At 34.2% G+C, this 26,327-nt stretch overlaps 1 protein-coding gene across 9 annotated transcripts in view; it reads right to left on the bottom strand.

Moving 5' to 3' along the window:
* SSBP2 (single stranded DNA binding protein 2) overlaps positions 1 to 26,327 on the bottom strand; it is a 249,537-nt gene that overhangs the window by 131,174 nt on the left and 92,036 nt on the right. For all 9 annotated transcript variants that reach the window (XM_045848146.1, XM_045848149.1, XM_045848143.1 and 6 more), the window contains exon 4: positions 26,133 to 26,217. In XM_045848146.1, coding sequence (XP_045704102.1) covers positions 26,133 to 26,217 — 85 coding nt within the window. The remainder of the gene's footprint in view (positions 1 to 26,132; positions 26,218 to 26,327) is intronic.

Genomic DNA, 26,327 nt, shown 5'->3' with positions numbered 1-26,327 from the left:
AAAAACTATTAACAGAACACAGGCATAGTTTTCTGCAATATTTTTCTGGACAATCATTCTAAAGGCATTAGTATTTTGCAATAATAAAGCAGTTCTTGTTTTTGGTTTCAATGTATTTCTAACAGCAATTTGAAGTTTTCCCCCCAAATCTCTTCTTCTCTTACAAAATTATAGAAATTTTCAATTGAACGCATGTTCACGTAGCTAAATACCACATTTTCCAGCCTCCCTTGTAGCTAGACAGGGCATATTACCAAGTCATGGCCAATGAGAGCTCAGTGTAGTGGTACGCGCAACTTCTGTTCAAAGGAAGGTGCACGCCCTCTGCTTCCCTTCTTTCCTCTTTCCAGCAGGAATGGGAGTGAAACTGGACCACCAGATGAAAACCGTGTGTTGAAGCTGGCACAGCAATGAGAAAAGAGAACCCTGATTCTCTGATATTTGTAGGGCCACTATCTCAGCCCAGACTTTTATAGCAGTAAAAAATAAACTTTGATCTTTTTTTTTTGGGGGGGGGGTCTCTTAACTTCAGCTACTGACCACAAATGTTAATTTAGAACTAGAAAGTAAATTGTCATAATGTGGACAGTATTTTCATACAAAAAAACTATATTCAGGAAATATGTTCCTGTTCCTAGTCTTAACTTCAAAATACATATAATAAATACAATATAATATATATAAAAAGACAAAAAAAGCATTAAACTCCCTTACACTATAAAGTCATGTTACTATAAAAAGGTATATTAATATGCTCTGCACATTGATTATACAAGGCTTATAGAATTTATGCATGTAAACATAGAAATATATGCATCACAATTATGTATGGTATATCATAAATGTGACCTAAAATTAATACACCAGATATAATCTAACTAAACATTTAATTATCAAGTTTGCTTGCCTTTTTGAGGTTCATTAAAGGGGGTTTTGCTTATTTCTCTGTTCATTTTTGTAACGTTGATTCCCTCATTTTCTTGAAAACCAGTCCAGGGAAGCTGAAACTATATAACTTTCTTTCTCAAATAGTTTCCCAAAAGCAATCATTATATTGACTAGACAGCTGTACTTTGTAAAAGCACCCTGAAGCTCTTCTTTACTACCTTTTAGTTAGGCGTTTGATGACACACTTGATGTGCCAAGGGTGATGAATGCAGAATACTAACCAGAGTTCTAATTTGAAGTGCATTAAATCTATGTAGCTGGGTCCACCCGGACTCATGTGTTTTTAAACACCTAAAGGTTTTTTAAAAACTATTTTCAGAATTAACTGAGAGAACCAAAAGAACTCCATGGGTGGTGTGTGTACAGAATTATTTGCCATCTTTGACAAAATTATGGCTTAATGACCAATCACAGAACTACTAGACTGGAAACAAAATCTTTAAGGCAGAGAAGCCAAGTCCTATTCATGGCCTTGTATCATTCCTCCATGAGCCATGAACTGTGAGTTTCACCCTAGTCTAGATGTCTACAGGCATACTGACTTTAGGAACACCTCACCTCAAATTTTTCCATTTCTATGAGTCCACTTTGTAATGTATTAATTTTTTCTGTCTTTACTGTAAGTCTGGAGGTTCTTTCACTTTTGTCAATCTCTGATTCATGGCATTGTGCAGGAGAAGCACTTGTCTCTACTGAGTAAGAAAAATAACCCTCTTGTCCTGGCCAGGCAGCTCAGTTGGTTGAGCATCGTCCCCATGCACCAAGGTTGCCTCTGGTCAGGGCACATACAAGAGACAATCAACAAATGCATAAGTAAGTAGAACAACAAATCAGTGTTTCTCTCTCTCAAATCAGTAAGTAAAAACAAGAAAATAAATATTTTTTAAAAAGAAAAACATCAGTCTTCTATTGGAGCTGCATTAATCAGCAGAGTGCTCTGTTTCCCAGTGTTACCCTATCATGCTAAACGAATCTGGGCTCCCTTCTTGTATTGCTTAAGGTTGTATATTTTCATTAACTCATTGGTCCTAAGAGGACTATTTTTCTTTTCTACCATACATCTTTTATTTTACACATTTATTTATCAAATTAGCTATATATTCATATACCTTCCAGTGAAAAGTTTCCCAACATTTAAAAGTTGCAAATTAATTACAGAGGAAATAAAATATTATTTTTTCAAAAGAAAGGTAATCTTGTGTAGCAAAAACACTATTCTATTTATTTTAAAGTGTTTCTGAAATCACACCCTAACGGTAGCCATCAGTGCCTAGTTACAAATAAGATAAGAATTGCAAAGAATAAACTTAAATTATACTATGTAGTGCCTTGCAAATAGGATAAGGAAAGCATAAGAACAAAATTAGAATGAGGGCAAAATCATTTGTCTTAAAAACCAATGAAACTCATTAATATTTTTCCATAGAAAAATGACAATTTTCACATAACTTGTAAAGCAAAAAGAATTTAATAGTAACCGCAGATAAATCACTGTATCCTTTTCCCATTTCTTTTGCCACAAGTTGAGATTAACTTTTAAATGCAACCCAAGAACTTAATAAAAATAGTGGAAGCATTAGTTACAATAGCAACAGCAGAAGTAACAGCTAAGGTTATTAAGTACATACTATATACCACATTGTGCTAAAAACGTTATATGGATTACAATATTTAATCCTTACTAACATCTCTATTAGATAATTATTATTATTAGCTCCATCTAACTGAGAGTAAAAAAAATAGAGGAACTAAGTAACTTGATCAAGATGAAATAGCTTATAAATCGTGTAAATGGGACTCAAACCCAAAGAGACAGACCAAGAGAGGGCAGACATACAAACTTTTCAAAAATATAATAAGAGCATATCAGGGATCTCTGATTACTCATTTAGATTAATTTTTCCTTCATTCAGCAATTACACATGTGTAGACTAAATAACGGTTCAAAGATACCACATTAGTGACTACTTCCAGATAAGAATCAGAGTATGCTTGGATTACAGAGCCACGCGAGTTCCACACTGAGTTACTCTATACAGTACTCTCTTTTCAGTGTCCTCTCTCGCCACACCAAAATCCCAAAGAATTTCAGTGCTCTGAAGAATTAGAGTGGTTACAAAAACGACACGGATCTATTATACTAATTAAAATACATTTACTTACAAAGAATTGCCATATGTTTGACTGATTTTAAATTCTTTCTAGATTTTTAAAAAATGTATGCGATTTAATAAGAACAAAGAAAAGGGCCAAAGAGAAAAAGTACTAAAGGAACAGAAAGCAATAAAAAGAAAAGAATGATGAGTAAGGGGGATGTGAACAAGGAAAAGAGAAAAAAATAAATAGAAAAAGAGAGTATTTAAGAATGAGAAAGATCACACAAATTACAAATTTACAAAAATAATTTACACATAGCAAATAGCAAAAATGAATGAAAAAGAAGAAAAAGCATCTGTGTCTGTGACCATTCTTTTCTTGCAAGCAACTACTTACTAGGGATCTCTTCATCACTTTTTTCTAGACTTCTGGTCTTTGGTACCTATTCAGACACATGCTTGTTATTTGTAGGTCAGGAAAATAATAATAAGATACCCTATTCTCTTAGTCACAGTTTCTGTATTAACATTTTTTCTTTTTGAAGAATATACACTAAAATTCAAGAGGCTGAATGGTCATATGAAATATTAAAAAGTTATTTTACTTTATCTTATTTTAATTTAAATATATTTTTATTGTTGTTCAATTACAGTTGTCCTCATTTTTCCCCAATACTCACCCCTGCCCTACCCACTCCCACCTCCCTCACTTAATCCTCCCCTCCCCCATCCTGTCTTTGTCCTTGTGTCCTTTATATATGTGCCTTGAATTGAACTTTCACCTTCATTCCCTTGTTACTGCCCTCCCCCCTTCCCTCTGGTCACTGTTGGTTTGTTCTTTATTTCAGTGTCTCTGGTTCTATTTTGCTTGCTTGTTGTGTTGATTAGGTTTCACTTATAAGTGAGATCACATGACAATTTAAATGTATTTCTAATACACTATTAAGCACCTTATACTGCTCTTCTACAATGTAACATTAGAAAGCATACTTTCTTTCAAAGTTAAACATACATATTACTCCAATAGGCAATGTTAGAAGGCTCTTTCCTACCTGCTAATAAAATATTTGTTATAATGAAACTAAAATTAAAAAGAATGATGCTTTCCTTTCTGGTTGTTTTCCAGACTAATACTCCTTTATATAGATACTTTCATTTATCCTAAAATCGGGAATGCACTACTTATGAACTAAACTTAAGAACCATGCTTTAAACATATATAAACCCAAATTCAACCATGAGGAACTTTATTTCAAAGATTGTGTGATGATACTACATCTTATTTAAAAACATCACTGATATCTCTTCTAGTGTAGATAAAAATGTGATTATAAATAAAATCTTCCTTTAAGAATATTCACAAATTCACTGATCTCCAACTGGAAGAATACATTTATAAATTAACTTCTGAGCAGTTTGAAAATATGTCCAAAGACGATAACTGGAAAGAGACAGACATAAAATACAATTCCCTTCAGGAAAAAAAACCAAACCCTTGATTTTATACATGTTCAAACCAGCTACCAAGAATGCTTGATTATCTTCCTAAGTCATCAAGATTTGTTGTGGTTCACAGTTAAAATGATAAAGACCTTCCTGCCATTGCAACTTGGTTTGGATGTGACTTCAGCTTTGAAAAATTAAGAGGAAATGTTAATGTATCAAAGAAGTTATTAAGTAAAGAAAACACATTTAAATAATAATCTATTTAACTAATAAGCTATGTAACTTTTCAAAAGGTTCCTAAGTTAACAAACAAAACAAAATAAAAAGAACTCTAGTCATTAAAGACACTGATACCTAGGAACAGAATGTGTCATGTAAAAATTAATTTACAACTACTTAAATATCATAGTATCTTAGAAAACAACCAACTTACACTTTTTCCATGGGTGACCTACTTACCCAGTCTGGGCAGAAGGACAAAAATACAGAGGGGCAGTCCAGGAATAATACTGTGACCTGGGATAAACTCTCGCCATCACTTTATGGCAAGGGATAGACCCCAAAGCAACGGCTACCTCCTCTGATATTGCCTGTCTGTCATAGCACACTCTCCTCAGCATGTACCTCACTGGAAAATGGGGCCAATCAATCAATGTTGGTGTAATAAATATGTTTCAGGTCCTAAAATATATGCATCATGTTTTAAAACATGATTGTACCAGCACAAAGTAAATGAAAGAGAGGCTGCATGAATTAAAAGTGTCTATACAAATTTATATACTTGTGTGTGTTATACTTGAATTAAGGTTCACTTTTTATTTTAAAGATCAGGAATGAGCCTCAGAGAGGTCCGTTAACATACTGCTTGTGGTACATGGTCAAAGGGCGTATCAATGGAAGAACAATGGAGGATATAAACCTCAGTCTGCCCACCTGTTTGACTCTAAAGCTACTGTCTGATTTTGGCAATTATACTATACTGCCTTCCATTCCAAATAACTACAGCAAAAATAATTAATCATTCCATAGTTATTAAATGCTTATGAGAAATGCACTGGGCTTTGTGCCAGGCACTGGAAGCTTACAACTATATAGTGGTAATGAATTATGCCAATAATTAAAATGTGTTAATAGCCATTGCTATTATTTGAAGAAGTAAAAGTTAAGTCCTATACAGAAGTATGTCCATAGAAGGAACCCAGAAAGGCTTTATGAGGAAAACGACATCTCTGGTGAAATCTCAAAGGATAGGCTGAGTTTAACAGGTGGAGAAAAAGTGTGACTATTAGAAAACCTCAGGAAAACATTTCCAAAGCCATGGGACTGAGAAAGGGCTGGATTGGTTTAAAAGGTTTTTCTTGTTGTTTTAGCTCTTGCATAGGAAAAAATTTTAAGCAAGACACAAAATGCAGCAATAAAAAAGGAAATGATTAACTTAATTACATTAAGTTTAAAACTTCTGTTCATCAAACAACACCATAAAAATGTTCCAAAATCATTTGCTATAGAAAACTAGGAGCAAATATGTGTCATATGTATACACAATAGACAAAAGAGTATTTCAAATACTTAGTTTACTGACTTAACAGTAGTTACCTTTGGGGGTACTGACTGGGACAAAGCCTTCTGGGTGCTATTAATGTTGTTCAACTTGATCCTGGTGTTAGTTACATGGGTGTTATGTTCTGAATGTTTGTGTCCCCCAAATTCATATGTTGAAATCCCAATGCCCAATGTGATGGTGTTAGTAGGGCGGTTCGGGAGAGGTGCTTAAGTTATGAGGGTGGAGCTGTGTGAATGGGATAAATGTCCTTACCAAGGAGGCTCCAAAGCCATCTCTAGCCCCTTCCATCAGGTGAGGACACAGCAAGAAGGTTCTGGCTGTGAACCCAAAAGAGGGTGCCTAACAGAACTCTACCACACTGGCACCTTGACCTTGTACCTATTACTTTCTAAAGCAGTGAGGAACAACTTTCTGTTGTTTATAAGCCACCCAGACGGTGTATTTAGTTATAGCACCCAAATAGTCTAGGACAATGGGTGGGCATGAATGTAAAAGTACATCTACACATCTAAGATGCATAACATATACTACACACAAATTATATCTTAATAAAAATACATAATTAAATAATAAGCCTACAATTCAGTAAGAAAAAAACATATCAACAGAAAAATGGGCAAAAGCTTTAATGCACATACACAGGACAATATGCAAGAAAACTTAGCTGATATAGTTGGGAGTAGAAACTTGATTAATAAATACAGAGAAAAGAAGCAGATAAACATGAAACTGAATGCTAGGTAAAGAAATCTGGATTTCTTCCTGAAAGTACTAAGAAATCATTAAACATTTTGTGTGGAGAAATTATTTGATAAAGTCTAGTTAGCAGGAAAGGTGGAAAGAGGCAGAATATAGTTTGGAAAATACAGGCAGATAAAAGATTCAAACATTAAAGTTTCAAATCATAGAAGAATAGAAAATGATATTATAAACAGAATTATGAAAGCTAGATGAGAAAATGAGTTTCTGACTCTTTTCTCAGATTTGTTGTTGTTATTTAGGTTTGGCTCAGGATGGGGTGATTTTAACGATTTTAGAACGTTGCATTTAAAGTGGAAGAATGACATCCAACTACAAATGTTCAATGGACCTACTGGAGAAGTAAGACTAAAGAGAAATTGGGGAATCATTCTGATAAGGAAAATAAAATGAATTATGAGGGCCAAAGAGAAAAATTAGCATAATAGCAGTTCTGAATGGTAAGGTATAAGAAGAGGACTGACAAAGGAAAAAGGAGAGATCACATTACATTAAAATGTGTAGACCTCATTAAGGATGATGTAAAGATGACATACTTCATTATGTTTTGAATTTTAATTTTAGCTGCTTCTGTCCTTATGCACTGTAGAAATAAGTCTAGCTATAAAAGCTATGGTTTTTACTACATTATTTTCGAGTAGCTGACAGTAACAGCACCTGGCTCCTCAGCACACACACACATCATGTAATCAGATAAAGATTTTACAATAAGGAAAGGAAACTGTCAAACAGCCCCTAGATACTACCTGGTGAATAGTTTACCAGTCAGTTCCTGTCCTGACCAACTACCAGCAACAGTTTTCAAATTAATTATAAAACATATGGTCATTAAATTCACAACAAGAATGCATTACACATATACCCCTTCTGCACCACAGATGAAGTCATAAGAAGTTACAAGTAAATATAATTTTTAAACTTAAGAGGTGCTTTAATCTTAATTTCTGATCTTAATTTGGCAGTGGCTTTTAACAACAGCTTTCAGTTTATCTACCCTTTGGTCTCCCCAGTTATGGGGTTAATGTTCTATAAATAATATTTAGTGTATTAAGAAAACTTACTATTTCAATAGGCCTTGCAGAAAAGTTGTGTGGAATAACCAAAAGTTACTATCTCTTGGTTTCTACTTAGAAAATTTGAATTGTAGCCCTGGCTGGTATAGCTCAGTGGATTGAGGGTGGGCTGGGAACCAAGTGTCCCAGGTTCGATTCCCAGCCAGGGTACATGCCTGGGTTGCAGGCCATAACCCCCAGCAACTGCACATTAATGTTTCTCTCTCTCTCTCTCTCTCTCTCTCTCTCTATCTCCCTCCCTTCCCTCTCTAAAAATAAATACATAAAATCTTAAAAAAAAAGAAAATTTGAATTGTGAGGAAAGGAATAGTATGAATTTGTGTAAAGAGGCTTTTCTATAGAATAAAAACTCCCATATTTCTATTAAGTTATGGTCTCTATGATGGAGGATATTAAAGCAGAACTATATAAATGACTTACTGCTGTTAATTTTTTTCAGAAAGATTCATCTAAGTGTACAACAATTAGACAGAACTTACCCATTTCAGAAAAAAAGGCTGTATTAGTAGGCAAAAGAAAAAATCACAGTGATATATTCTCAACAGTGGAGAAACGATAGAAGTCCCACTCTTGGAACTGCTGAGGTGAGCAGTAAAGACCATCAGCCCTGTTAACTCCAAATTCAACTGAAGCTCATGAACTAAGTTTGAACTGAGTGCCTACGGAACCAGGCCTGCAGTTAAATAACTAATTGGACAACTCAACCAAAAGATATGCAATGCAAAATTAAAATATCTACTGGTTTTTTATTTAGTTCAAATTTCAGATTATAAATCTTAGCTTTAGGCTGGGAAATAAGTATCAGTATGTCTGGTCTCTCATCTTGTATGTTCATAACCCCATATTTTCTTGACTTTTTCTGCCTTGCATTAGAATTATTATGTAACCCTGGTAGATGTGTTTTGAATGACAGATACTGGTATCTTTTTAAAGATAATAATAATAATACAGATATCTTAGTACAGCCTTGGGCCTGGTATATACAATATCTGCCCAATGTCAAGGTATTGAAGAGGCAAAATATTTTAACTGGGAGTCACTTCCCAAAACATCCCACATGTAGGTGAGAAAAAAACATGCTCTGTTAATTGAAGGCAAAGATATTGATGACATCATATGTTAACGTCAAATGCTGATTTTATAGCACTCAAGTTCTGGTTCCACTATTATCTAAGTACCTTATTTTCTAAGGCCTAAATGATTAAAGATAATCTTCAATATGTGTTCATAAGGAAGGTCTTTAGACCACTTAATATCTTAGATCTAAAGATGAAGGGTAAAATAAGACCAAATACAAAATATTTTGCTTTTCTACCTAGAACACCAAGAAATCCAAGAAAAAATTAAGTAAAAGCACAGATATTCTAGGTTAAATATACAGTGCACTACTCTGTTTCTAGTAGGTATATTAATGGTATGGTATCTGACAGGTACCAACTGACTGCAAGTCATTTATAGCACTTATCACCTAGGTCTACAGGAAACAGAGAGAAAAGGGTTAGTGGGTGAAGGACACTGCAGGTGAGATCAAGAGTCAGAAATCTGAAGCTGGATGTAACCATGAGCATACAATCCCTGTGGATATGTAGCAGTACTAGAGGCCTGAGGTTGGACAGAAGGCTTGAGCTAATGTCTGGGTTAAATGTAAAATAAATGTGTTTGACTAGATAATCCAAAACATCGTTTTGAGCTCTAAAAATCTGTTACTTTATACCTGACAATTTTGTGGACACCGTACCATGTTACTAGAAACCTTCAGAGCCTAGAGAAAAGATCCAGTAAGAACAAGAGTAACTTGGCTAAGTTGAAAAATTCAATTTCAGCCTTTTTAAAAACAGTGGAGAGAAAACATGATAACTTCTCCAGAGAAGATAGAGGAAAATGTTTCTGTGGGAAGGAGCCATCACTTAAGGCTTCTTGTCTAAAACCAAGCATATACAACACAATAATTTTCAAGGTATCTTCTATAGTTTTTATAGGAGATAAAATATATTTTGTATTCTGCAGGAAAAGCTAAGAGGAGTAGTCTTGTTTTCATAATGGAATCTCTGTGCCCTGTTTCCTCAGTATTTCCCATTTGATTGCCTCTTTTGAAGCAAGGATATACAGAAAAATGCAATAAAAAACCTGATGTTATATGATTGCTTCAAAAACAAATACCTTGATTAATTTAAACTTTATTTGAGCTATAACTTCTAACAAAAACTTTTTTCCTAACAAAAACTTTTAAATCACGAAATTTAAAATTTACTGGATTAAAAATATAGAAAAGTCCTGGTCAGTAGTAATCAAGTTGTACCTCAGCTAAAGCCTTTTGCTTCCACTCAGTTTTTCAAAGACCTTAACAAACTGAGTCTCAAAGTAAATAGCTTTTCCCTTGGAGTATAAGCTGAGTTTGCTCAAGCATTAGGTTAAAGCTCTGGCTGTTTAGCCAAAGAAAAGCCATCTTCACAAGACAAAAGGATTCCTCTCTGTTTGGGGTTGAGGTCTATAAACTGCTAGTATTTTTTTCTTTTACAATTAAAAAAAACTAAAATAAAATCAATACAATAGTTTAAAAATTAAATTTTCTTTATTTTGATGAAATTACACTTTAGAAAAATTTACGATAAAAAAGATGAGATTTTTTCCATTTTAATCATTTAAAAAATTTAACTAGTTCAACATTTATTCTCATAAACTCAAAAACACAATTATTTTTCTGAAAACAGTTAATAGTAAACCTAATGTATATGTACTCAATTTTTATATTAGACTTCTATTACACAATATAATTCTTTTCTAACTTGCATTTCTCATATATAGAAGATATATGTGATAATTAAATATGAAGAAAAATTTATAGTGATTATTGAAATTTGAGTCCATAAATACATAACTCTTTAAATACATAAATATTTTAAAACATAAACAAAAAAGGAACTACTCTTACAACTAACTGCATCAAACACAAATAAGTGTCACCCACAAATATGTTTCTCCTTCATTTTAAACAGTAGACATTTGATAGCATTTGCCATCTAAAATGTGGCTTCCCATCACTGCCCAACTAGTTTTAAAATATATTAGATTACTGGTTAGTGATATATATATATACTATTACAAAGAAAGAGTTTATTGGTTTTTAAATAAAACATGGCATTTTTGTTCATATTACTTAGCAAATACCAGCGTCATTGAGAAATTTCCACATAGTTATTTAAGCTATTTCAAATCCATCTTCATCAAATGCATAAATGCTAAATAAAATATTTGCTATTCTTGAATCTGCAATATAAGAACTACATTATAGCACTCTCTCTACTCAAAAGCTGGTTGGAATTTGATGAACTATAGTCAGTCATTATACCACTGACATGTGTTATCTAATAAACTTGAAGGGTGTTTCTGTACCCGTGAGAAAAGACACTAAGCCAGTCAATTATTGAATATTCATTAATAGGTAAGTGGTTTTAGATTGGTTATATATTCAAATATTTGGCCTAACAATTTTAGTGTTTCATTTATATGTTTATCAAGAGTTTTGTTGTAGTAGTGGACAATGAAATACAACTGTATTTCTAATAGTTTTTGCAACATATCTTATTTTTGAAAGAGAGGATATGCCCAATTTTCACATTAAGACAAATATTTATACATTATTATAATGTGCTAAGCAGTTTTGGCCTAGGCATAAGGCACTCATGAAATGTTTTCCACCTGTTACTACAAAGAAAGAACTTTCTTGTTACATAGCTTTGCTATCCTAGATTTGACAGCCCTTTAAACTTCTATTCAAACCTCAAAAAATATTGCAAAAGGACAAAACACAGAAGACTCATTCTTATAAAAGTTGTTCCCCAAATAGTTGAGTGTGTGCTAGAAGAAAGAAAAGGAAATGAAGGCCAAACAAGAAACCTCTATGATCTGAAGGAGCAGGAAAACCAAAACCAGCACATACATAAATGTTACAAGCACACACTATAAAATAAGAGAACTATGATGTTTACCAGCAGAAGGACCTTCTGATATGAATAGTCAGTGAGGTAGCAGAACAGATAAGAGCAAACAGAGGAACATACCTAATATCGCTGTGCACAAATTCTATACATAAAAATTATGTGTTAAATATATATGATATATGACTGATCTGATTCATTAGGTATAATTTTTTAAATAATGGCCATAATACTTTCATATGGCTTTTTCACATATATTACCTTACTTAATCTTCAAATCAAACTTGTGAGCTAAGTATTGTAAGATTAAGAAACAAAAGAGAAACACATGATACTTATATTATACCTCATATAAACTATTAAATAAGAAAAGTAGGTCTTCCTACAAATAGTTCTAGAATCCACAAAAACAGAAAATAAACATAAGAATAAAGCATCTGTGTCTCAATAGCACCAGTGCAAAAAAAAAATGATTGAGTTTACATTTTCTTCAAGGTCATAATACAGAATTCTCTCTCCCCTCCAAAACAACCCATCTTCCATCTTCCCTCGGTATTCTATTTCCCTGGCACTATCCTTTGTCTTTTTTCTCTCCTGTCCTTACAGTACTCAGCTTTAGTTCAATTCCCATCTCTTCCTCAAAGGCTTCCCCATTAAATCCAATATACTCTAATTTCTTCCTTCTCCCTGTACTGCATATGAGAAAATCCTAAATCTAGATTTTATTCTAAAATTCCATTTGCAAATTAGTTTTTTGAAACTTGAATGGAGTTTTAAGTAAGAAAACTTGTTATAAAATTTCTAGGTGCCTCAAAAAAGCCTTTAAACTCATAATAATAGAAACGCTATTTGAGATAAAAGATAAAAAATTACTTCATAATATTACAGTAACATAACAAGTGCTGGTGTTTAATTAGCAGAACATGTGGAAACATACCACAGTTCTGAATGGATTCCAAATGGAGTTTTGGATGCTTTCCAGAAGGACCTTCAAAGTCTAACTGCAGTGTGCAAAAAGACTTCACACTGCAAGCTGGAGGCTGCTGTCCTTAGAAAGGCCAGCAGGTAGGGTTGGTCTTTGGCTATCTTCTGTGAACTCTGATTTCTGGAAGGTTCTCACCATTCCCCAAATAACAGCTCACTGTGCCTAAGCTGTTTGTACAACATGGTTTATACTGAACACCTGCCTTTCTTCTAGGAGTCTGGAAGTTTGGTACATACTAGGCAGCCTACTTGAGCAGCTCCCCGTAAAAACCTTAGGCATTGAGTCTCCCAGGAGTTTCCTGGTGAATGGTTCACATTTGTTATCACAAGTATTTGCAGAGGAATTTAACGCATCCTGCCTGTATGACTGTGCGGCGGAGACTCTTGGCAGCTTGCTTCTGGTTTCCTCCAGCCACTCCCCAACCCCGGCCTTCTCCTCTTTTCCTCCTGACTTCTGCTTCCTTTTTCTTTATAAGCTTTTACTATAATAAATCATAGCACAAGTATGACTATATGCTGACTTCTGTGAGTACTCCTGACAAAACACTAAAGTTTTGGGTGGTCTTAGAGACCCCTGACATAGGCTCTTACCTATTTTGTCTTGTTTCCATTAAATGTATAAATATTTAATCCTTTAAAAAATTTTTTTCATCTTCACCTGAGGACAATTTTTTCATTGCTTTTAGGGAGAGAGTAAGGAAAAAAGAGAGAGAAACATCCATGTGAGAAACATGGATTGGCTGCCTTCTCATACATGCTGACCTGGGGTCAATCCCACAATCTGAATATGTGCCCTGACTGGAATCGAACCTGCAACCTTCTGGTCCACGGGACAATGCTCCAAACAACGGAGCCACTCCAGCCAGGGCTGAATTTTAATCCTTAATACAAGAAAACTTGTAATAGTATTCTGATTCTTGCCCTGGCGGGTTCCTCAGTTGGTTGGAGCTTCATCCTATACACCAAAAGGTTGCATGTTCAATTCCTGGTCAAGGCACATACCTAGGTTGAGGGTATGATCCCAGGTTGGGGTGCATACAGGAAGCAACCGATCTGTGTTTTTCTCTCACATTGATGTTTCTCTCTCTCTCTCTAAAAAAATCAATAAACATATCCTTGGTAGGGATTTGAAAGAGACTTTATTAATTAATTACAAGATGTATACCAACTTCAGAAATATTTTAAAATATATGTATTTTTAAGAAATGCTTCCTAGATTTTGTGAAATATTGTGTTCATTGATTCAACAGGAAGGATGCTATTATAAAATCTTCAGCATTTCTTCAACTGGTTAAGAATATAAATGTTGTGATGTCTCCACTTGTTTTTGCAGTGTGTTTACACACACACATACAAAACCCACGATATTTTTCTTAGTAAATCACTTGACTCATAACCTGAGAAAAATTCTTAAACTTGAATACATTTTAATAGAATTTAAATTTGGAAAAGAAGGCTGAAGTTGATTCAGAGAGAAGAGAGAACCTGGGAAACTAATCTGAGCCGGTGAGTGCCCAAGCTAGAGCACCAATCATCTTTATTCTGGGAGTGAGCACCTCACAGGCAAGACGGAGGAACCAGTAGATGATCCAACTGGATGCCCAACTTTGACAGGAAAATATGGGAGCTGGCTAAGGGCAACTGAAGGGAGTTAGTAATAAAAGGCAGAAAACTTCCTTCAGTAACATCTGTCTAAATTAAGCCTCACTGGCATTGAAGAAACAAATATTCATCAAGAACAAAACAGCCTAGTTTCTCTTTTTTTTTTTAAATATTTTATTTATGTATTTTTTAGAGAGGGAAGGGAGGGAGAGAGAGAGAGAGAGAGAGAAACATCAATATGCGGTTGCTGGGGGCCGTGGCCTGCAACCCAGGAATGTGCCCTGGCTGGGAATCGAACCTGGGACACTTTGGTTCCCAGCCCGCGCTCAATCCATTGAGCTACGCCAGCCAGGGCTCAGCCTAGTTTCTCTTAAAGGAAGAATCAGCCTAAAAGTCCCAGCAAGAGAACAAGCTGATGGAAAAGCAGTAAAAGGCAGATGAGGAACAGGAGAACCTCTGAGAGTCAGCTAGGAAGCACCCTCCTTATGCAATGTGCACTCTCAGAGGGACCATTCAGAAAGTGAGGGGTCCAAGGACACCAACAAGTTCCAAAGGCCTAGCAGTGGTGCCAGCTCAACCCCATCAAGATCTGAGCTTTTGTGCTGTATTCCTTGAAGAAGCTTGAGCTCTGATCTAATTAAGTCAGGGGTTAGGTGAGACTGATTGCCAAACAGGAGATTTGCAATGCCCCACCAGCTACAGTCTCCCCCAACCCTGCAAACAAATACATATAAAAATAAATAAATAACCAGGACTGTGGATGTGGAAATAAAACCAGGTAAGCTCCATTTATATTTCAAACATAAAATTTTGCTGAGATTCCTAAATCTCTGCAAACTTCCCAGTGTTTGTTACTTCCTATATGTTTCTGTAGTGAATCAAATTAAATTCCTAGATGTAAAGAGAAAAAGTAGGCCCTATGGGAGAAAATATTGACAGAGGAAAATGGAAAGAAAAGATCAGAGGTTATATTCAGCATCTAGAAAGACAAGAAGGGTCTATAGGTAGATGGCTTGTGATGGGAGAGGTCTACATTTTTAGCATACCACAAGCTCCCACAAAGACATTCTTTCACAAAGACATTCTAGTTAAAGCAGAAAGGAAGTTAGTCTAGTGTATGTGGCTATGTGTTAATAAGACTTGCATAGGGAAAATATCCCCATAATTTCTAATACACATTAAATTAAGCTGTACTGTTATAAACAATACAGAAGCCAATTTCTGAGAACTTCTATTTCTTTCATGTTTGAGCTTTTGTCCATAATAAAAATTATAATATGACTTCAGCTCTGAGGTACTTTCACTTTTCATACCCATCTTAGGGCTAACAGAGGAAGGACAATGATGAGGAAGAGGGATAAGATGAGGTGACAAGTAGGAAAAAGCAACTATCAAAGGAAAGCAAGAAGGAATGTGGAGAGGGTCCCACAAGAGCAGTCACGTCCCCATGCAGGTGGGGCACTTTGTTCAGAACACGCACACCCGATCCTGCGCACGCTCTCACCACACATTCACTGAGGACCAATTAAGTACGAACCACTAGATTACCAAACTGAACATGATGCCTTTTTGCAGTCTTTACATGTGCTTACATCCTTAAGGTTTGAGATTTTTTAAACTGCTCTTTATTTTACAGGCAATTCAACAGATGTTTGCTACAACAAAATTGAAATGAAGAAAGAGGGCTAATATATTCAGGTTCCCCTACCTATTAATCTAAATTTCAAAAACTTCTGGAAGAAGTCATGGATCATTTAAGTCCAGTTAGTTTTCTTCTTAATTTGAAACTACTCCCCCTGCCCCATAATACATGGCTGATTTCTAAAATGAAATTGTGGCCTATAAAAAATCATCCAGGCATTGACGTAGTTTGAGCTTCAAGTCTTGCTTCAAAAACCATAAACAGCTTTTGAATATCTTAAGAACTCAAAATAGTACATTAACATTAAACACATTTTATTAGTTGCCCTAGGATACAGAGTTCATGTTGGAAGCGTCCTAAAATAGTGAAGAGATTCAGCAAATTCATTGGCTTAGAGAACACAACAGCTATGCTAAGTCAGTCTGGCTGGTGTGGTAAGTTTTTACACCTCTTTTTGTGCTGTATTCCTCCCGTCTTAATGCTAGCTCCTTCCTATCATTCCTAAATGTGAGCATTTCCCCCAAATTTGTATCCCCAGGCCTAAATTCTTATTTCACCTTTATTCCCACTCATATAGCTGAACCTACTTTCTCTGTGTTCTTCCTTCTAAATTTCAGGTTTCTGCTAAGGTGTCACAAGTCTCAGCTCATCAGTCATGTTAACTACAAATGACTTTAAATTATTCTCTCTTCCTCAATCCTTATACCTAGAAAATCTCATTTTTATTCTTTACTTTCATTCTTTATTTTCTATTTCATTTGCCACCAACCTAATTCAAGGGCTTTTTAGCTCATACCAAGACAGTCACGAGAGCCTCCTCACAGCCTCTGCATTTAGCCCTTTCCCTTCCTCAGTCCCTTTATGCAATGCCCTCAGATTAATCATCCTCAGATATAATTTACTATTTTTAATATGCTAAAAATGACTTTCCATTGAAGACAGAACAAAAGTTGTATCCAGTATTAACAGGGGTGCCCAACCTTTTGGCATCTCTGGGCCGCACTGGGAGAAGAGTTGTCTTGGGCCACACATTAAATACATTGTGACACATAATCACAAATAAATCTCATAATGTTTTACATAAACTTGGGATTTTGTGTTGGGCCACATTCATTGCCATCCTGAGCCACAAGTTGGACACCCTTGGAAAGTACTGAACAGAAATTTGGCAAACCTGAATTTTCCTATCTAAATCTCACTTGAGTTTTAAACAATAGCATACCCTTTACTTCTCTGGGTACCAAGTTCCTTATCTATTAAAATAACTGTGTTGGACCAAGTAAGCATTTTTAAAACTGTTTTATTTAAAGTTTTGGGATTGTTCTAGATTCTGATGTTGTAAATATACAAAAGAAATATTTTTAAAAGCAGTTGCTTATTCAAGAGTTTTGCCAAGAACCCTTAAAAGAGTTCTTGAACCCCGAGGGAGTAGAGGGCAGACAGATGCAAGAATAACTGTTGTAATGGTGTTGCAACGTGATGAAGATTTGAACTAAGGCATTTGCAGTGGGATTAGAGAAGAGAGGACGTGTAGGAAGTGTTTAGGAAATGGAATTAATTGGTTTTGATGACCACCTGGAGATAAAAGAGAAGAGCAATAAAGGGAATAAAAAGAAGATTCATTTATGGCATTAGTAACTAACTAAATAAATAGTCCATTTAATTAAAAGGAGAAAGTAGAAGAAATTGGAAAGGGTAAGAACTGAGCTGCTCTATTTAAAGCAGAAGGAAATCATGAGCTTTCCTGGGAGGGTGTTCTCTTCCTCCTCACTACTAGGCACCATCCACGGCCCTTCTTCCACTGCACCCTGAGAGTCAGGAGAACTGAACATGAAACCATTGAAAGGATAATTTCATAGTTTCCGCACAGTTTTAAAAATTCTACCATTTGTTAGCTAAGTATTGATGCGGTGTTAGATTTTTCTAATCTGGTCAAAGAGCTCTGCTTACTATTCCTTAAATACACCTTACATTTTTCTCTGATATACCTTCCCCCAAGTATCTCTTCTTTTCCAAGTCCTAATCATCATTCAAAGGATGGTAAATATTCACAGTGCCTACACTCATACAGTATAGCAGTTATTATCTATATTATACTCACAGCAATTAACAAAAGATACACAGCTCACATAACTCTCTAGACAGATGATAAACCCCTAGAGGGAGAAATATTTATAAATCTTGGCCCCTCCTACATCCTCGATCAAAGTAACTTGTACATAAATGGGTTCTCAGAAAAGAATTAATAAAGAAATGATAGAATGATCCTAATTATGCCTACTAAAATCACTTCCCTTGTGAAATCTTGCATAGAATTATATTTGTTAATAGTTGCATCCTTTTCCTCTTTAAAAATCAACAATTTTAACACAATATATCACATACATTTTAAAGTTAATTTGGAGTTTGGTAAGAAAACACTTAAATCCACGTTTTAAATATCTGTAACTTCTTTTTGAAGAGATTGAGGCTTTCCTCCTAGAGATTTCAGAGACTCAGAAGTTAGCACCTAAGCTTTGGGAACTGATACTATCTATCTGCTGTGGCTGGCTGCAAATAATTCCTTGATTATAGTAGTAGTTGTTTATAGATTTAAACCCAAAAGATAGGGGAAAATATCAGGCCAACTAATGTGAAAAAATAAATTTAATACTCAAAATAAATGCAATCAAATTTATAGTCATTTCACAAAGTCTGGAAACAGATAACCTATTCTTATTAGTACAAGAGAGTGCCAAATTATTCTAGCCCTATCCATTATTTATAGGATAAATAACTGTTATGTAAACTCCTAATATATACGCTGTTGAGACACAGTACTAAAAATTGTGAGGAACTTGTTTATTTTAAAAAGAAGTATGAACCCCTAACTTCAGTGCCAGTGCTCACCAAAACCAAAACAACACAGCAATAATTAAAATTGTGGATTGAGGTAAGTGAAATCTAAGCGTTACCAATATTTTTAGTTTCTTTACTTCAAATGAAAGGGAAATGGAATAAAAATAAGACAGGCTTTTATTTTGTAAGCTGTCCAAAATACAATCATTTAAATGAAGTTGTATAATACATAAAAAGTAAACAAAGTGACTATAGAAATATGACTACAAATCTAAGGTATTTAGATATTTTTCTTTTAAAAAATCTCCAGAATAACTTATTTTATGACTTGTAAATTTATGAATATGATACCTCTAACAGTAAGTTAGAAAAACATGTTATTTTTGAAAGATTATCATATTTGTTGTTTTTTTAATGTCATGGGCAACATAATCATAGACAGTGCAACATCAATAACAAAAATAGTTAGAATAAAGGTCTTTCCATATTCATCTTTTCACATTGACCAGAAATTAGATTTTAATAAAAATGAATACACCAGCCTGGCTCAGTTTGTCACAGCATCATCCCAATACGCTTGCAAGGTTGTAGGTTCCATCCCCAGTCAGGGCACATATAAGAAGACACCAATGAATGAATAAATAAGTGGAACAACAAATCAATGTTTCCTTCACTCTTGCTTTCTCACTAATCAATAATTTTTTAATTAAAATTAAAATTTTATACATAATTAGGGGCAAAGGGGCTTAAGATGACGATACTTTGAAATACATATTTTGAAACAACATATTTTTCACAGTGAAACAAACTGTTAAAGTCATCCCTGTTCTGTTTTTCATCTCTTTTCCATATTAGTTTCTTTATTTATATTTTTGGTTGTACGAAGTCTATATGATGCTGCAAATTGTGGCACAAAAGATTTTTAAGTAAAGTGGAAATCTTCCACAATGCTTTATACTTTCCTTGATTGTCTCCCTTTGTTCATCTGTCCAATGAAATAACTAACATATTGCCCTACAAGAAATCTCAGGAGCAACAGAAGTGGGGAAAATAGCAATACAGTTATGAGCAGTACTAGGGTGCCACCCACAAGCAATCCTGGCAAACCAATGACATGTTGGGAGTAGAGACACACAAACCCCACAGATAAAGAGGTGAATATACTTCCTCAAACCAACACAGCTAGCCCCAAAACAAAACAAAATAAACAGACAACTTACCATATGCTAGAAAGTTTGTAGGGAAGTTTACAAGGTTTATGTATGACAAAGAAAATTAAGCTGTATCATACAGGAAATGAAAACAAGAGGAATAATAATATGGCAGATAAAAATAAGGCAAAAAAATTAATTTCATGTACCTGTTGAGGTGAACACCAACCTATACACTGATAAACATTAATATATACATACAATATGTATGTATATATTTTTTATTATCTTAATGAATTTTAAATGTAACTTTACTTGTTTCTAGCCTATCAAGAACTGTAGTCTACATGGACTGTTTAGGAGAATTATGGCCCAATTGGACACCATTCATTCATTCAAGCATCTACCATTGCCACTATACACCAAAATCTAAACACACATCAAGTTATGGGTACTTACTCTCTCCATATCTGTAAACTTTCACTGACCTAAAAATACAATACTACACTGTGTCTCTCTACATGTATTTTACTATTTGATATTTCAAACCTCTTGGGAAAGTTCTCCTTTGCTAGACGGTAAGCCCATGAGGATAGTGACAATACCTATTTTGTTCACTGCCACATTCCCTGGTGCCGTGTCTCCTGAGGTACAAAGCCTCTGCTACTTGCTTTGATTCACTTGTTATGTCTTTACAACTCGCTATCTCATCTGTTTTGAAATACAAAGTGAATAAAAGTAGTACTAAATAACCTCTCCATAACTACATACTCAGTTATACTAAGAAGTGACAAATACTTATTAGATACTATTTTATTTAATCATTCATTTATGTAAACACCAAATGTGACTAGAACATCTCATGTAAGGCCCCACGCTGGGCACCAGGAATGAAACAGACAAATAAGACAAGGCCCATTCCCTGAGGAAGATCACAAATTATTACAGAGAACATCTCATTACAAACATCTAATACCAGCAACATTAAGGAGGGACACAAAGGATGTTACAGGAACATAGCAAAGAATGCACCTAACTCTCTGCAGTGGTTTCTATAGAAGTGTTTTCCTAAATAATATGACTATCTGTAAAAAATCTTCTTGAGGTGTGAATAAATGCATTCTTCTCTTCTTATTTTATTTACATAGTATCACATGTTCCCATATCGCTTTTAAAAAGCAGCCCATCAAAACAAACCTGTAACATAATCCTCTCTAAATGTTATAAACACTCTCTTTGGCAAGAATACAAAAATCAGCCACATTATCAACAATTATGATTCAGACCTATCACTTCACCTGAATATTTCAAAGAACCTGAAACATTTCCAATTTCCCAGATTACTGCATTCTGTTAATATTTATTGACCATCTATTATTTGGCAGACCCTAGAGAAGAACAAATCTAATTCTCTGCTCTCAAAGATTCATTGTCACAATATGATTTCATTACCATTACTCTATGGCAATAATATATTTTGGCTCTATCTTTGCTGTAGGACCATTAAGGAATCTTCCATTCATACCAGATAACTAAAATTATAATCACTGTGCATGTTTTTCATTAAAAATTTGGTGGTATATACTGATACTTTTCCTACACATTTTTGAAATGACTGAAATAAAAAATTGCTAGATAAAACTACTCTATGTTAAGTTGTAGCAGGAAAAAAAAACTAGCAAACATGAATTAACTCCACACAAAAGCACTGCTCGTGATTTCAGAGTGAAATAAAAATATGCTGATAGGTAGTCCAATAAACTTATCAAGTTAAAAGGTATTATATTTAATCACTTAAAATGATGGTTTACTTTTTAGTGATAATATTGTTAATAGGTAATAATAATTTTACAGCTCAGATGAACTTGGTTATCTGAGGATAAAAATAATAGGGCCAAGCTAGAAATCTCCCAGCCATGTGACAAAATAATTGTTCTATCATAAAACTTATCAGGTAAATTCCTAATTATTAAATCTTCCTCCAACATTTTGGATTTCACTCCCCTCTGGGAAACTGGCAGGTAGGCACACTGTATAGAATCTGCAGTAACAGAGGAGAAGCAAGCACAGATTTGTCTGGAGGTCGTCCCTGGACTTTCTGCCATCGGCTCTGTAGGGCGACCACAACAATGCCTGGAAACACACTAGAAACTACTGTGCATATTCTTCTTCTAAAGCGAATCATCTTGATTGTATTTAAAAATCTCATTATTTCAAAATTAAAAAGATGAATATAGAAAACCACACAAAATAAATTTATGACACTATGAAATTTTATAAAACAAACACTTGGTCATTATAAAGTAACCAGCATGGTGGTCGGGAAACACAGACTCTGCCGACTCTCTCAGAAGCCCTTTCTTTCCACGAGTCCCACCCCAGTCACAGCCTCTTCCCACCTCCCGCAAGCAACCATTGTCCTGACTTGCACACAGTAATCATTTCCATGTGTTTTCTATAGCTTTGTCATCCACAAGTGCATCCTTGCACACTGTTAACTGTTGATTTCTACATGCATTATTATTTTACAGTTAGCAATGCATACAGCTGCTAAATACCATTTAACATATTTTAAAATATAAATGCAAGAAAGTCAAAGTTTTACCCATCTTAAATGTTTTCTTTTTTTCATAATAAATACCAACAAGGAGATTTGTCAAGGAAAAGGATATTAATGCTGCATCTCTAACTACTTGACAGATAAAATAATAATGTGAAAAAAATCCATTCTAAAGAAGCAATGTTCAGAAAACCAAAAGAATTTTTAAAAACCATAAGCCAAAAATGTTTCTGGGATAATAATTACCCCCAAAAAGGTTACTAAAATTATAGAATGGCTCAAAATCATATCTATTAAGTTTAAAGATATCTATGTTCATATGTACACATAAAAAAAAGTGTTTCATAGTCTTTCATGAGAAATGCTAAATATCTATATCTATGCATATAATATTCTGGTATGAAAAATATGACCACCTCTAATTTAAATTTTACTTTACTAAGTATTTTATTTTCTAATTTCAGAAAAGAGATTGCAATTCAATCAAAGGTAAATTTTAACCTGTTTTAAAGTAACTTTCCTGAATGTAAAATTAATGCTATCTATAACTATTTGGAAAACACAGTGTACATAGATAAAAATCGTGCATAATCTCAGCATCAAAAGATAATCACAATTTAACATATTAGCCTGTTTATTCATTATTTACCTCATTATGCCTCTACTATTTCTTTAAAAAAAGTAGTTTATTTTTCATTATCCATACAATCTTATAGATAAGCAGACTATGAAATATGAAATAATAAGACTAATTTTTAAACATATAAGAATTAATACAACCATGTGAGCATTTCTTTTTTACTTTAAAGATGCAGATAATGGAAACAATATTTTTCAGGGGGCTTCCTTAAGAGCTACCTTGAAATTCAGTCAGTATACATATTAATTACTATTACAGAAAGGGTTCCCAATGGATCCTCATATAGGAATATAACATTCTAAAATTTTACCAAAATCATATTGTGTTCCTATTTCCCATTTTCTCCCCTGGGTCTTCATACTTCTATGTCTACACATTAAACATGAGTTATGTTGATAATTTTCAGAAATTGACTATAAAGAATTCAGCAAATCCAACTCATGAAAATTACCATAAAAATATACTACAGAAGACAAACATATTTCTAAAAATCCAATTGTAATAAAAAATTACACAAGTCCAACTATATCTTTTCATCAACCTCCATTTAAAAATAACTTGGAAGCCCTGGCTGGTGTAGCTCAGTGGATTGAGCGCGGGCTGGGAACCAAAGTGTCCCAGGTTCGATTCCCAGCTAGGGTACATTCCTGGGTTGCAGGCCATAACCCCCAGCAACCGCACATTGATGTTTCTCTCTCTCTCTCTCTCTCTCTAACCCCCCCTTCCCTCCCTAAAAATAAATAAATAAAATCTTAAAACAAAATTTATAAAAAAATAAATAAATAAAAATAAAAATAACTTGGAGATATATTACCAGAAAATAAGTTGCCTTAATGGTATAATAAAATGCTAAAAACAAATTAAATCTCTTAAAACTAATATTTAAGATAATATTATGAAACATTAGATAAAAAAACGTGTTAATAATCATAATAAATTGAAGAATGAAATACTGACTTTTTTTACAACTACATTTTCTTAGGCCTAAATGATACAATCAGAGGTTGTTCATCCTTTAAAATCTTCTCTACTGCTTCTACTTCTGGTCAATGCTCATTCCAAAAACCTTGACATATTGAAGTGGGTTTCTAAAGCCAGTAGTGTGAATACTCTTTGAAATACTGAAAGTGCCTTATGAATCCAAAATTATTATGATAATAATGATGGTAAAGACTATGACAACAATGGTGCTGAAAGAAATGTTAAGTTAATTCTGTATTCCTTGTAAGATTTCCATGGTCAACAGAAGGGTGCATCTTTCAATACAATGGAATTTGAAAGAGTACTGATGTAATTAGTTTCTTACACCGACAAATATCACATGTCCTTTGGAATAGAACACTGGTGGTATCTAATGCCATATCTAGTTGTCAAAACTAGTGGGTATTTTAAAAAATTTTCCCATGACTGACAGACCAAATCTAGGCATGTCTTTCTGGGTGTAAGAGAGAGATGAGAGTACTCTGTTCCAGCCAGGTTCCTTTTACTCCTCATGGTCAGCTCTTAGCTTTATTTTCTGCCATCAGCCAAGGTGAAAAAGGAGAAGGATATTATTCGGATAAATACCGTGTCCTGGGCCCTGCCTTATCTGCCTTTCTCTACTTTTTCTTTATATGCAGTAGCATCTGTTTCACTCCTCTTGTCTTCGAGAGCTATTGTTTAGTACTTAGCAAGTTTTATGAGTACAATCCAGATCTGATGAGGTAATCAGGAGCAGTAACACTTAAATCAGTTTAGCAAATGCTTTAAGTATTACACAGCCCCTGCCAGATGCGGAAGATTTTCACTTCTCTTAAATCTGCATATTTTTTTGTGCACTACTTTTGGGGTTATAATTCTTCTGGCTATTTTTACTCTTCAGTTTAAGGCTGAAGTATTTCCTTTGGAAGAACACAGTCTTTTTCCCTTTTGAATCCTGGTTCTGGTTTTTAAGGCTACCTCAACAATATATATATAGATTGATGCCTCCCTTCTACCAGCTAAGCAAGGATCCCTCTGGTTAAGTTCTAGGTACTCACTATCACTTATTTCCTCAGGCTGCAGCCCAAGGGTACTTCCTTCAAACCAAGGGAACTGGATTTCCTGTATCTCAAACTCAATTTCTTCTTTTATGGTCAGTTTTGCAAACACAGTAATTTCCCAGCCCCTTCACAACACTGTCTCCTAACCCTTAACTGCATTTTTTCCCTATTTCCCTACAGAAAATCTTACTTGTTTCCTCACCTTTGTTTTTTTAAATAATTCTTCTCCCTGATATCATCAACTCTCTAAAATCTCATTTGTGGTTCTTCTAATAAAATTTTCATATACATCACCAAGCCAAGGATAGTCCATTGCCCTTCATCAAGAATTTTTTTTTAAATCACATTTTCATTTTTGCACAGAACCTTGTATTTCTTTTAATTCACAATAAATTTTACTTATGGAGCTGAATTCAGCAAAGGGGATATTTAGCCTTATGAATGAAATTATTCTTATTTTCATATCTTAAGGAATTTCAAAGCACTTACAATATGTAACCAAAATTAGCAAAAATAGAAAAATGTATTTCTTATGTACAATATCACTTGTATAACTTCTATGATGACTCTTCATGAAATAATTACTACATAATTCTTATAAATCTAAAACTTCATAAATTAGTCATGCTTAAAGTTAAGAAATACCGTGAACAGCTTGGGGTAACTTAGGGCAACTCTCTTACCTTAAGCCTGCTCAACAAGGCTCAAACGCCCATTTGTAATTTATTTTTAAAGTTACGAGTCTATTTTTCAAGAAAGAACAATTTCTTAAGCACCAATGGAAAAGAATAGATAGTCTAATGCACTTTTCAAGAGCAGTGGTTAAAAAGAACATGGACAATATAACAGTAAAATTATATATTAACTTACATAATCATGGAAGGCTTTTGCTTCACTTGAATGTTCACATGTTTCCCTTCTTTCTGGAGCTGCACAGTAGAGATCCCAAAATACACTAAAAAAGTAATCATGGTAGCATTAAAAATCATATAATACCAAATGAAAGAGAATAATTCTAAAAACATAAGACATTAATTTTATATAAAATGTGTTTTCTTCAAGACA

This window comes from Phyllostomus hastatus, unplaced genomic scaffold (genome assembly GCF_019186645.2).
Source record: "Phyllostomus hastatus isolate PE091 unplaced genomic scaffold, TTU_PhHast_1.1 phas_contig_58, whole genome shotgun sequence".
NCBI lineage: Eukaryota > Metazoa > Chordata > Mammalia > Chiroptera > Phyllostomidae > Phyllostomus > Phyllostomus hastatus.
This window is presented reverse-complemented; position numbering and strand designations above follow the sequence as displayed.